The sequence below is a fragment of the Microcaecilia unicolor genome, chromosome 9 (assembly GCF_901765095.1).
Source record: "Microcaecilia unicolor chromosome 9, aMicUni1.1, whole genome shotgun sequence".
Taxonomy (NCBI): Eukaryota; Metazoa; Chordata; class Amphibia; order Gymnophiona; family Siphonopidae; genus Microcaecilia; species Microcaecilia unicolor.
In genome coordinates this window covers 201103214-201117880 of record NC_044039.1, presented here as the reverse complement: position 1 = coordinate 201117880, position 14667 = coordinate 201103214, and the positions used below count along the sequence as shown (strand labels likewise).

The following is a 14667-nucleotide window of genomic DNA, read 5'->3' as shown; positions in this document are numbered from 1 at the left end:
AACTTTGTTACAAGCTTTTAGTAGAAAAGAATATGCATATAGAATGGTTCAATGTAAGATAATCTTTAATGGATATTTAGATTTTATATTTGGGTTAGATTTCCTGTGTTTTATATACAGTTTGAAACCACATTATATTTAGATAGTGAAAAGGGGAAGTTGGAAAAGCTAGCCAACCACATGGTCAGCTTGTACAGCAAAAATAACTTAGTTATAGTTTGGGTATGTGATACAAAAAACTGCTGAAGGAGGCATGGAATTTGTGACAAAGGTGTGGTGGGAAAGAAATTTCTAGTAGTTGGGTGACATAAGGGAAGGGAAGGAAATGGGACTTGATATACCGCCTTTTTGAGGTTTTTGCAACTACATTCAAAGCGGTTTACATATATTCAGGTACTTATTTTGTACCAGGGGTAATGGAGGGTTAAGTGACTTGCTCAGAGTCACAAGGAGCTGCACTGGGAATCGAACTCAGCTCCCCAGGATCAAAGTCCACTGCACTAGCCACTAGGCGGCTGCTCCATGTGTGATCAGATGATTGGTTAGTGGGATATGCTAAGATGGTAATTAGTTTCCGGATTAATGTATAATATGTATTGCATAAATATGAGTGACAGACTAGGGTTCAGGGGGCTTCTTTGTTCCCAAGGCAGTGAACTGACTTGGAGACAAGGGGCTTTATCTAATCCTTTCTTTTCTGTATTTCAGACTTGCCATAGCCTCTGCTTGAGCTACTATTTACTTGTTTCCAGATTAAACTTTTCTTTTTATTTCACTTCTGAGTAAGTAACTAATATCTATTAGTGTAAGAAACAAAAAAAAAAAACCAGGGACATGAGTGCTCCAGCTATAGTCAGTTGGGGTAAGCTCACGGGGGATGATTGTCTAATGTGTGATAATCGTAAGCAGACCCACACAGTATCATTTATAGCAGATATTCTAGTTCTATTTTTCCTGATTTTTAAGATAAGCAGCCAGGACTTTTACCAGGCTTTAGTGGAGACGTAGTAATGTGCTTGTTACATAACTTCTCGCTGAATAACTGAGTAATTGATTATAGTGATATTTAAGAAGTTTAGATAATTTTTCAGTATTCTAAGATATAATAAGGTCTGATTCAAGTCTCAATATCTGCATCATATGCTTTCACTTCTTAATTTCTTTGAGTAACCAATGATATGTCCTCCAATAGTGGCTTTGAAATTTGATATTCCAAGCAGTGAGTGTCATCATTGTACTTATATTTGTCCATAGCTTTTTGCAAATATTGTACAGAGGCAGTGTCTAGCAGTAATAAACCTCCATGTTTTTAATTCTGGAGGTTGAGGTGTAATTTTAAGATCCAAGATAACACCTGCATGGTAAAATATAATGGGCTCAATTTGAGAATCTAGCATTGAAACTATAAGACTTTTTTAGATGTTAGAATTTTAATGTCAGAATGTGGTTTGGTCGAGACGTGGAGGATTTTTAATCCTACCAATAGGAAATATACGTTCTGCTTTCAAGTTCACAAATCATTTTCAAGGTTAGATTTTTCTGACATGGTTAGTCTGTTTAAGGATTTTTGATCATGGTGATTGATCTGGTATTGGGGTCAATAACTTGATTATAATCCCATGTAAGTATAGTGGACATTTCTTCAGAGTCCAAAATTAAAGTTTGTAACGTCAGGTAAAAGCCCTTTTCTCATGAGGTAGAAGCATATATATTGATCAAAGACAACCGGGTGTCATTAATTTTAACATTTACTTGTATTATACTGCCATCGTTGTCTGAGGAATATGATATCTCTATATTAAGAGTGTCACAAATTAAAATGATACCCCTCCCTTCTATCTAATAACTGGAGAGAAGGAATATTTATTCCAGTCAGCATCTAACCATTTAGTTTCTTCTTTAACTGTTTCTTGCAGGAAGATATCAGCTTTATTCTCCTTTAGAAACTGAGTCACAAACAGTGACCATGCACAAAGGGGATCGCATGCATCTGTAAAAATGAGATTCGTGGATTCCCTTTCATGCATTGGACACTGTTTGCGATTCTAAGCTGTCAAATGCATTTGACAGCTTGCTTGCCGAAAATCCCTGGTGGCCTAGTGGGCTTCTTCCCGACCCCCTCCCCTGGTGACCCCCAAATATTTTTTAATATTCCATGGTGGTCCAGTGGACCCCCCCTCTTGAACCAGCAAAGATTTACCTGGTGGTCTAATGACCTCCCTCCCCTCCCTATACCTTAAGTTGGAGGCAGGAGCAACACCTGGATGGGACTAAGTGCCATATCATATATGGTACTTGCCCCACCCAGGTGTTGCTTCTGCCTCCATCTTAAGGTACAGGGAGAGGAAGTGGTGGGTCACTAGACCAGGTAAATCTTTGCTGATCTGGGAGAGAGTATGGACCACTAGGGCAATTATGCCTGGGGAGGGGAGTTGGTCAGGGTCTACTGGATCACCAGGGAATATTTAAAGATTTTGGGGGGTCCGCAAATATTCCCAGCATGATAAGCTTAGTGCATCGGGCCCTCGGTGTGTTATAAAGTAGTTTAGGAAGGCAGTGTGGAGGAGTATGATCCATATACTGCCATCTGCTAGCGATCCAAAAAAGTAGCCCTGCAAAACTAATACTTAGTCATTGCAATTATTAAGACCACTGTTCCTGAGTTTAATTTTGCTTTGAACTGTCAATGAAAAGTGTGAGTTAAAGACTATTGTAGGTATTGTATGCCTTTAACTTAGGGGTCCTTTTACTAAGGTGTGTGCATGATTAGCATGCACTAAATAAGCCCCTTATATTCTTTTAGGTGTCTTACTAGTAATACTACTACTATTTCTTTTCATTTCTATAGCACTACTAGACGTACACAGCACTGTACACTTGAACATGAAGAGAGAGTCCCTGCTCGACAGAGCTTACAATCTAATTAGGACAGACAAACAGGACAAACAAGAGATAAGGGAATATTAAAGTGAGGATGATAAAATAAGGGTTCTGAACAAGTGAATAAGGGTTAGGCGTTAAAAGCAGCATCAAAAAGGTGGGCTTTTAGCTTAGATTTGAAGATGGCCAGAGATGGAGCTTGACGTACCGGCTCAGGAAGTCTATTCCAGGCATATGGTGCAGCAAGATAAAACGAACGGAGTCTGGAGTTAGCGGTGGAGGAGAAGGGTGCAGACGAGAGATTTACCCAGTGAACGGAGTTCCCGTGGAGGCATGTAGAGAGAGATGGGAGTGGAGAGGTACTGAGGAGCTGCAGAGTGAATGCACTTATAGGTCAATAAGAGGAGTTTGAACTGTATGCAGAAACGGATAGGAAGCCAGTGAAGTGACTTGAAAGGGCTAATATGAGCATCTAATGCATGCTAATTGGTACGCTAAATCTGTTAGTACACCTTAGTGAAAGGGACCCCTTAAATTTTTGAGCCCACTAGGGACAGAATTATGTACCTCAATGTAGTGCACCTTGGAAAAAGGCATAAGCTAAAATGCATAAACAAAAATTGGAAAAATAGTGCAACAAAGCGATATCTAACGCTAGAATCCTCATGGCTATGCTTATATGCAGGTATCTGCATGTGCTTTTTGTCTTGAATCATTTTTTTTTCTTCTAGGAGCTATTTTCAAAGGAAGGGGGTTTGTTTTTGTATTCTGATTTTATTTATGGCCTACCGTTAGCCTCTACCCCAATCTACTAGTGCAGCACATAATTTCACATTGTGTTGGTAAATGCTGTTTTTTTGTCATTTTTTTTTCTTTTAAATTATTACCCTTGTGATAGTGGGTAAGTGGTTGATATATCAAGAGAAACTGTTTGCAGTGTTAAAGCTTTTGTCCTGGGCTGCGGAGTCAGTTGGAAGCAATTTTCGGTGGTGTCTAGGTTTTGTTCTAGATAGCACCAGTGTTTTTGCACTCAGTTGTTTTTATTCTATGCCACTTTGGAGGCTACATTTGTATACGTCAGTTTGAAGACCCCTGAGGGAAGGCCTCTTTGGCCGAAACATGGACCGTGTAGGGCCTTAATAAAATTATTTTTGGTGCTCTTGCTATCGGTTTTTAGTCTGGTCCTTTTGGTCTCTTCCGCCCTTCTTTGTGGCTGTCTGTGCATTTTGCGGGAGATTTGGACTCTTTGGTTGTTGTCTGTAAAAATGTACCAACTCAGACTCCCAGAAGGCAAAAGTAGAGACTAATAGACGATTCACCACTGGAGACGTGAGTCCAACAGTCTTTATTATATCAGAGATAACGACCCGACACAGGCCGTGTTTCGACGCTAAAAAGCGTCTGCATCAGGGGTCAATAAATACACCAAGTAATGAATGCAAAACGAAGAGTCCTACTTGTATATGTGTTGTCAACTCACTGATCACGTAGCACCAAACAGAATATGCTGGATACAAACTATCAGACTCCAGCTTCAAAACAGACTTAAGATTATAGTATGGTAAATTTCTCATTTTATATTTTTAGTTAAGGTTCACTGCTGAAAATTCAAATATTTTGTGGTCTTAGTCCTAATTTTGTACGTAGAGAAATATCCTGATTCTGAAAATCAAGTTTCTCTTATGCAGTAGGAGTCAGTTGAAGGTCTGGTGTACTGACTTCAATCCCTGCTTTTGTGGTAGTTTTAAGAAGCCCTTGTGGGTATGCCTTAAAGGACCTTCCATGGGCTCAAGACATCCTTTTAGCATGGCCATCCACTGCAGTGTATTTTATGGTGTTGCTGCCAGATAGGCTGAGTCATTGGGTAAAATCCAGCTTTATCCGAATGACCCATTTTTAGTGAGAAGTATGTAGGAAAAGAATACATGAAAAATAATATATAGCAGATGCATGTGGAGCCCAGCAATCTTATTTAAGTAGATGTTAACCTGGAAAGGAGATTTTATCCCTTGTAGATGTACCTTACTGCAAGATAACTTATCAGGAGGCAGAATTGCAATAAAGATCACCTTGGACACAAAATGAATGCTTCCCTTCTAAAGACAAGTTTCCTTTTCTTTTCACAGCATAACTTTTTCATTTGGTTTTTCTTTGCATATCCTTTCAAGAAGTCATAATTGTAATACAGATAATTACAGCTCTGTTTGGAAGGTCTCCAAAAATTTGCTTGTCATATTTCTTTTGTTACATTTGTACCCCACGCTTTCCCACTCATGGCAGGCTCAATGCGGCTTATATGGGGCAATGGAGGGTTAAGTGACTTTCCCAGAGTCACAAGGAGCTGCCTGTGCCTGAAGTGGGAATCGAACTCAGTTCCCCAGGACCAAAGTCCACCACTCTAACCACTAGGCCACTCCTCCACTAGCAACATTCCATGTAGAAGCCTGCCCTTGCAGCCGTGCAGGCTTCTGTTTCTGTGAGTCTGACGTCTGTGCAGGACGTCAGACTCACAGAAACAGAAGCCTGCGCGGCTGCAAGGGCAGGCTTCTACATGGAATGTTGCTGCTAGTGGAATAGCAACATTAACATTCCATGTAGAATCTCCAATAGTATCTATTTTATTTTTGTTACATTTGTACCCTGCGCTTTCCCACTCATGGCAGGCTCAATGCGGCTTACATGGGACAATGGAGGGTTAAGTGACTTGCCCAGAGTCACAAGGAGCTGCCTGTGCCTGAAGTGGGAATCGAGAACTCAGTTCCTCAGGACCAAAGTCCACCATCCTAACCACTAGGCCACTCCTCCACTGTTGCTACTATTGGAGATTCTACATGGAATGTTGCTATTCCACTAGCAACATTCCATGTAGAAGTCGGCCCTTGCAGATCACCAATGTGGCTGCGCAGGCTTCTGCTTCTGTGAGTCTGATGTCCTGCATGTACGTGCAGGACGTCAGACTCACAGAAACAGAAGCCTGCGCAGCCTTCTACATGGAATGTTGCTAGTGGAATAGCAACATTCCATGTAGAATCTCCAATAGTATCTATTTTGTTTTTGTTACATTTGTACCCTGCGCTTTCCCACTCATGGCAGGCTCAATGCAGCTTACATGGGGCAATGGAGGATTAAGTGACTTACCCAGAGTCACAAGGAGCTGCCTGTACCTGAAGTGGGAATTGAACTCAGTTCCTCAGTTCCCCAGGACCAAAGTCCACCACTCTAACCACTAGGCCACTGCGCCACAAGTGTTTGGGCGGTAATGACCTACGCGTATCAGGTGCCACTTGGCGCGTGCCAGAAAATAAAAAATATTTTTCTGACGCACATAGCGCCCGCACGCCAAAATTAACATTACCGCAAGGGCCATGTGATAACCCGGCGGTAACTCCAATTTGGCACGCGTAGGCGCCTATGCGGCTAAGTAAAAGGGGCCCTTAATGTTATAATAATGTTTTTGAAGGTAGAGAGCTCTAGTAAAGGAATTAATTGAGCCTAGAAAAGGTAATACAGTAGCCCGCACATTCTCCTCCCCCACTCCCTATGAAATGGTTGCTACTTGGTTTAGCCTCCTTACACACGTCCTGGCCAAGACTGTGTGGCAACTGGGTGACAATTTATTGAAGCTCTTAAAACAATTTTCAACTGGGTATGTGTGTAGTTGGGGCTGTTAAGTTGCACATAAATTGAAATAGAATCTATATATTTGAAAATATATAAAACATTTAGGAATGAAGAAGTGAATGTGTAGATTTCTAGTTCACTAATCACACTATATTGTGTATCGTGTGTGCATTTGGCTAGGGCTTTTCAGCTTGGAGAAGAGACGGCTGAGGGGAGATATGATAGAAGTGTATAAAATAATGAGTGGAATGGATCGGGTGGATGTGAAGCGACTGTTCACGCTATCCAAAAATACTAGGACTAGAGGGCATGAGTTGAAGCTACAGTGTGGTAAATTTAAAACGAATCTGAGAAAATTTTTCTTCACCCAACGTGTAATTAGACTCTGGAATTCATTGCCGGAGAACGTGGTACGGGCGGTTAGCTTGACGGAGTTTAAAAAGGGGTTAGATAGATTCCTAAAGGACAAGTCCATAGACCGCTATTAAATGGACTGGAAAAATTCCTCATTTTTAGGTATAACTTGTCTGGAATGTTTTTACGTTTGGGGAGCGTGCCAGGTGCCCTTGACCTGGATTGGCCACTGTCGGTGACAGGATGCTGGGCTAGATGGACCTTTGGTCTTTCCCAGTATGGCACTACTTATGTACTTATATATCTTTGCAGTTTTTTGTTTTTTTTTGTAGGGGAAACAAACTAAACTGGAAGAAAGCACTGAACTGGAATCTTCAGAGTCCATTTTGGCTAAAAAAAAAACAGGCTTAAGTCCAAGGAAGAGGAGAGCAAACAGCTCAAGTACTGCAAGAAAAACCCCCAGTCCAGCCAAGAGGCAAGCGGGAGTACCCAGTCCGGCCAGGAAACAAGCGAAGAGTCCAGCAGCGAAGAGAGTGACGGTGTCAGGTATGTTGAAATTGGTTGAATTCGTGTTCACATTCTATCCAGTTGGCTTTGACGACATGGTATTTCTGAAAATAAAAGACCAAGCATATATCTTTTTTTTTTTGAGAATTTCCATGCCCTGTGACAGCTTACCTAGTCGTCTTGTGATTTTTGTTCATAACTGAATCGAAGGGAAATAACAGCATTCATACCCATGATGCCTCTTCCATTGTGATCACATGAGCACAATCTTTTCATGTGTAATTTTTTCTGCTTTTTCTTTTCTTGAAATTCTATAGCCCGAGGAGCTGGCAGAAACTTGGCTAGCATGGGCACAGGAAAATCATCGAGCAGAGGGAGAGGAAGAGGACGTGGACGAGGACGAGGACGTGCTAAATAGAGGATGCTACTGCTTTTCATTTCCAGCTTGTATACATTTGACTTAGCTTGTTTTTACTGTTTAGTTTTTATACATGTTCATTAGTTTTTCTGTTGTACTAACTTTCTGAATAAAAAAATTTTAAATGTATGTGAAGAATTTATACCCTGTATCCACCAGTGTCTTTAATTCGCAGTACAAAATTAAAAACAGAATACTGTTTACTAAGGGGTTCTAAGGGTTACACCTAAGGCAGTGGCTCCCATGCCTGCCCTATAGGACCCAAGCCAATGAGATTTCCAAGATATCCACAAAGTATACGCATGAGTGTTGCATACTGCCTAGATTGTATGCAGATTTCTCATGAATATGAAAGTGCCAGACCCCTTAGAGAAAAATTGCATTGGCTCCCACTAAAAGATCGAATTGCATTCAAAATCTGCACCTTGGTTCTTAAAATCATTTATGGAGATGCCCCATCTTATATGTCAGACCTAATAGTTTTGCCAGAGAGAAACAACAAAAGTTCATCACATACTTTCTTAAACCTCCATTATCCCAACTGCAGAGGACTTAAATACAAATCTATACATACATCTAGCTTCTCATACATCTGCACACAACTATGGAATGAATTACCGATCACCATAAAAACACACGATTTGACAACCTTTCGGAAATTACTGGACTAACTTGTTCAAAAAGACGTACAAAAAGGATCCCCCATAACATTCTGACTCCTAAACTGCACCAGATACAACTATTATCAGACTCTTCTAATTTGTTTATTTTAATTACACCCTCATTACTGAATATTATATCTTGTCATGATCTCATTATGTTACGTTTTATCCACTTCTAATCCTACATGATATTCTTATGCACCTTATTTGTAACAGTTCTGAAATTCTTATTCGTTAATATGATTGCTATGCTATTCTTACGCACCTTATCTGTAACAATATTTTGAAATTCTTATTCCATTAATGTGATTACCGTTCTAACATATTGTAAGCCACATTGAGCCTGCAAATAGGTGGGGAATTGTGGGATACAAATGCAACAAATAAATAAATGAATATTCTTTCTGGATATCCTGAAAACCCAGCTGACGGGGTCCTCCAAGGCAGGTTCGGAAACCACTGGCCTAACACATGTTAACACTCATTAAGGTGTGTTAGGCACAAAGGTGCTTATTTGAAGCACTATTTACATTTTAGGTTGTACACTTAAAACATTTTATCATGCATAAATGTCTAAGTTCTACATAGCTGGGATATAAACATTGAATACTGAAGAAGATGCAAATGGAAAGGAGATATGCTCTGGGTATGTTTTGGACAGGATTAGGGTGGTCTAAAAATGAACATGCCCCATTTTGAAAGGGACTTGAATGCCTCATGTCTTAAAGGTTGGCGTCTGTTTCAGAAAGTGCTCCTATCAAGCAGCACTTCACTTGGGGGCATTAGGGGAAACTGTCCCACTAACCAACCCCCTGTGCCTGATGTCCATTCCCCCTGGAATGTCAAACTGGCAAGAGATGCTGGGCCTTAACAGCTCCAGGAAAAATAAGTTTGTTTCTAACATGGTTAAGATAAATATGTTCAGGCACATAAATATTGTTGTTTCACAACATTGTGCTTGTTTTGACCCTTTGATATTTTTCACATTTATTTTTCTAAAATAGATGTTTTCACTGCACATAACCAGCGCGGCTACGAAATTAGTAAGTGGTCTTGAATGCAAAAATTATAGGGACAGGCTTATGAACCTCAACATGAATACGCTGGAAGAGAGGAGGGAGAGAGGAGACGAGACATGATAGAGATGTTTAAATATCTCGAGGGCATTTATGTACAGGAAGAGAGCCTTTTTCAAATGGAGAGCTCTGGAATGAGGGGGCATATGACAAAGATAAGAGGGAATAGGCTTAGGAGTAACCTAAGGAAGTATTATTTCACACACAAGGGTGGTGGAGGCATGGAATGGCCTCCCGGTGGAGGTGGTGGAGTCGAGGACTGTCCCAGAATTTAAAAAGGCATGGGATAAACATGTGGGATCGCTTAGGAACAGGAAGGATTAGGGGTTACAGAGGATGGATCATATGGCCTTTATCTGCCATCATGTTTCTATGTTTCATTCTTATATCACACAATTATCAAAAAACAAGTTTCGGTTCAATGTGGCTTACAATTATCGGTTACGAGAAGTTACAGTGTTGTTTTACAGTTACAAGTAGTATGGAACATTTGTAGCACGTATGATCAACCATAGAATTTCTTTAAAAGATAGGTTTTTAATTCTTTTCTGAACTGAAGGTAGCTGGTAATGCTTCTTATGACCTTGGGAATTGAATTCCACCATTTGGAACCCAGATAACTGAATCCATCTGAATAAATGGATTTGTAGATCATCCTTCTGTATGACATATGTGAACCTCAGGCTTCTGAGGCCTTTTCGTCTCCTGTTTAGAAATTTAGTTTTGGGTATTTAGTGTCCTTAGTTAATCCACGCTGTTTTTAAGATTATTGTATCTAGTTGTTGAGTGGATTTATTCCCTGGTTGATGTTTAAGTGTATACAAATGCTTCATTACTGATGTAGAACAAACATTTAAAGGACTAGAGGAGTTATTCTTACGCCACTTTCTTTCAAAGTTGCGTACAGTGACTTTCTGAGCATGCAAAGCTGTAGAATACCAAGGAACATTTGTATTACATTTAATTGTTATAACCTTTGATGGAGCAATCAACTCAAGGGTAGATGCTAAAGAAGAATGCCACAAATCAACTGCTTCAGTTACGAGCAGGAGTCAAGAGTACCCATTTTTCATCTGAGGCGGCTTCGGTCAGTTAGAAATTTAGTAAGTAAGGACTCTCTCAAAACTCTGACATCTGCATATATTACTTCACGTTTAGACTACTGTAACACTAACATTGTATATGCTGGGATTACTCAAGCAAACTTAAAGTGATTACAAAGAATTGAAAATACAGCAGCACGTATGATCTGCAGGGCCCGGAGGGATGACAGAGTAACACGTTAAGGCTCTTGTTCTGACCCACAAAGCCTTTTACACATTAAATCCTAGCTACTTGTCGAATTTAACAATCCCCTACACCGCTATGCGAACTCTTAGATCCCTAACAGACAACAGGTTAGTTATTCCCCCTCTTGCTAAGGCTAGATGGGAATCTACACGGAGATCGGCTTTTTTCTATTTGTCACTCTCCCTTTGGAATGGCCTTCCAAAAGAGATCAGATTAGAGAAATCTTATCTCCATTACCGAAAACTTTTGAAAACCTTTTTCTTTATAAGCTACGTAGAACAGAACTTAGCATAATGAGATAAGGTCAAAAAGAAAAAAGGGGTAGCTTAACTGTATATTAGATTTTTAATTTGTACTGATTTTATTATGTAGTTTATTCTGGTTGCTGTGCTTTCCTGTCATGAATGGAATTCCTATGTTTATTTGTATACACTAATTGTTTTTATACATATGTAAACCGTTCTGTTTTGCAGTTGCAATAAGACACGGTACATAAATTAACATAAATATAAATAACCAATGTTTTTTTTAGATCTAATTTATACGAATCATGAGCCACCTTTGTTTTAACCTCATTTTTGCTCTTATCCACAAAGGTAATGTTTAACTCACATTTTAGCAGGGCATAATCAGTCTTGGAAATAGGATCAAGTAAGGTGATCAAATTTACAGATGACAAAAATTATTCAAAGTTGTTAAATTGCAAGAAATTGTGGGAGGACCTTTGCCAGAGTGGGAGACTGATCAGATGAAATTTAATGTGGGCAAGTGCAAAATAATGTACATAAGGAAGAGCAACCCAAATTACAGCTACACGGTGTAAGGTTCCACATTAGGATTCACCACCCAGGAAAAGGATCTAAGCATCATCATGGATAATACATTAAAATCCTCTGTTGACTATGTGGTGGCAGCAAAGAAAGCAAATCAAAGGTTAGGAAGTATTAAAAAGGAATGGGAAATAAAACATCATAATGCCTCTATCACTCCATGGTGTGATCGCACCTTGAATACTGTGTGCAGTTTTGGTCCTTGTATCTCAAAAAAGATAACACAGAATTGGAAGAGGTACAGAGAAGAGTGACCAAAATGAGAGAGGGTATGGAATAAACTCCCTTATGAGGAAAGGCCAAAGAGGTTAGTATTCCAATTTGGCGAAGGTGTCTGAGCTGAGGAATGATGTGATAGAGGTCTTTAAAATTCTGAGTGGAGTGGAAATCTATTGTTTATTCTTTCTAAAAGTACAAAGACTAGGGGGCATGCAATGAAGTTAAAACAAATAGGAAAAAATAGGTTTTCATGCAAGGTATAATTAAGCTGTAGAATTTGTTGATGGTGGATGTGGAAAGAGGTGTTAATGCAGGTGGGCTTTAAAACGTTGGACACGTTCTAAAGGAAAAGTCCATAAACTATTATTAAGGTAGACTTGAGACATATACTACTTATCCCCTGGAATAGGCAGCAGGGAATCTATTAGCCTTTTGGGATTCTTCCAGTAGTTGTGACCTTCATTGGCAACTGTTGGGAACAAGATGGATCTTTGCTCTGACCCAGTATTGCAATTCTTATGCTCTAATGTTTAGAGAGAGAACTTGGCATAGGGAGTTCTGTATGAGAAGCTCCTGCAAGACTGCTATAGAAAGTTGAGGCATTCAGTCTTGCTTTGTGACAAGTTTCTCAGGCCCTCACTGTCCTTGTTGGGGGTCACAGAAAAAAAGCCAGAGTGTAGAAACAATAACCCAAGGTCAGGAAACACAAACTTCTGCAACTTCCAGCAGGCAGCGTGATACAGGAGGGGGAAGCAAGGCAAGAAAGAGGAGTTAAGGGGATACTCTGCATTATAATAATCAGGCACTGCAGCAGGTCTTGTGTCCCTCAAAAAGAGGATGCCTATGTTTTGTGGCTTTAACGTTCGGCACTATTTGTACAAGAAGACTATCTCGAAGCAAGCAGGATTTTAGACTGCATTTATGCCTTTTGATGATTCCAGTTGTGTGTAAATATTAGAAAACAGCGGGATCCTGCATTCCAAGAATCACTTGAGCACTACCAGGAAGACAAGTGTCCTAACTGGGATTGTAGTCATGCTCCCAAGCTCTCCTGCTGTTTCTAATCTGAGCACACAGCCATGAAAGAACTGGACTGACATTTACAGGCACAGCAGGGAAGGCTACTTGACTAGAGAATGTTAGACTCTGCTACCCGCATTGAAATGTGGCCACTGTACAGGTTAAATCTTCACAGGGGAGCTAGTGCACACGTCAGCTAATGCTCTAATGAGCATATTGATAATGAAGCAGCTGCTTTTATTTACATTATTGATGGTGATGTGAAGTTAGGAAGTAGGGGAGAAGAAGACGTATGCAAAGGAAATATTTCTTTAGCGAATAGGTGGTACAGCAGAGTGTGGCGGTAAATTCCCTAACATTTGTATGTTTTTTTTTGTATTATTTTGCTTGGAATTGTGTATGTTTAGCAGATCAGGCACAAAAATGTAGATAGCGGATTCTAGAGGTCTCTTCTTGATGCTGGTTCTCCTCAGTCTTCTTCTCTATCACACACAACTAAATACATTTTCCATTTTCTACTTTCATTGCCTCACCATCTATTTTGTCGTCTAACCTCATCAGCTCTTGAATTTCAACATTTTCTTCCATTTATTCTGCCATCGCCATTCTGTCTGAGCGTATCTTATCTTCATCACTGTTATCATGCCTCCTCTACTCCATATTCTTTTGCTCCTTCTCCTCTCTACTGACGATATCAATACCAATCGGTCCTCCAAATTAACTCTCATCCCTCCTTTGCAGATCAAACTGCAACCAATCTTATTCCTCTCCTTTCTACCTCTTCTCTTCCTTTCTCATCATGTGCCCTGTGGAATGTCTCCTCTGTTTCCAACAGGTTTGCCTATATTCATGACCTCTTTATCTCTCATAATCTATATTTTCTTGCTTTAACTGAGACTTGGTTTTCCCCTGAAGACTCTACTTCAGTTGTTGTCCTCTATCATGGAAGTTACCTTTTCTCCATTATATCTCACCTGAATGACTGCGGTGGTGGTGTCAGGCTGCCATTCTCCCCTTCCTGCAAGTTTCAACCTCTTCTTCCACCTCAGTTTGACTGCATTTCTTCCTTTGAAGTCCATTCCATCTACCTATTGGCTCCACTACCTCTCCAGGTAGCAGTTATTTATTGACCCCCCTCCCCCCTGCAAAGTCCTTCTCATCCTTTCTCACTGATTTTGAGCCCTGGCTTTTCTTTCTCGAATCATCCTCTTCTTCCTTCATTTTTATGGCTTTTAAACATTCATGCTGATGACCTCTGTCTCTTATGGCTCAAAGTTTCTTGCCTTAACCTCCTCATTCACTGTCTAGCTATGCTCCGCTACCACGACACCAGCATAGCCACTACCTTTAGCTTATCTTCTTCTCCAACTGCTCAGTCTCAAATTTCTCTACCTCAGTTCTTCCCATCTCAGACCATCTCCTGATAACTTTCACACATAATCACCTTCCCCCACGGTATTGTTCAATCAATACAAACACATTTAGGAACTTCAGACTATACTCTTATACTCTTTCCACCACTGTTTTATTTCTTCACTCATCCACTATGTTATTCAAGTCTGTCAATTGGACAGTGTCTTTCTATAACGCTATACTTTCCTCTGCTTAAATACTCACTCCTCCCATGCTGATTTCATACATTTCAAATTCTTGCTGATCTCCCTCCAGTCTGCTCTTGCCCTTCCCAAACAAGAGTACCAGGTTCATTTGACAAACTGTCTTGCCTCAAAGTGCCCCCCTCCATACATACCTCCTTCATTGTCTGCCCAGACTATGGCCAATTACTTTCA

General features: G+C 40.2%; 1 protein-coding gene across 3 annotated transcripts in view; it reads left to right on the top strand.

Moving 5' to 3' along the window:
• VRK1 (VRK serine/threonine kinase 1) overlaps positions 1–8019 on the top strand; it is a 158194-nt gene extending 150175 nt beyond the window's left edge. The window contains exons 12-13 of one of the 3 annotated variants that reach the window (XM_030215163.1): positions 7188–7388; positions 7676–8019. In XM_030215163.1, the coding sequence (XP_030071023.1) occupies positions 7188–7388; positions 7676–7780 (306 nt within the window). In that variant the 3' untranslated portion in view covers positions 7781–8019. Of the gene's footprint in view, positions 1–7187; positions 7402–7675 lie in introns of all 3 variants that reach the window. The other 2 variants (XM_030215162.1, XM_030215161.1) reach the window with 2 other exon arrangements.
• Positions 8020–14667: the final 6648 nt, after the last annotated feature.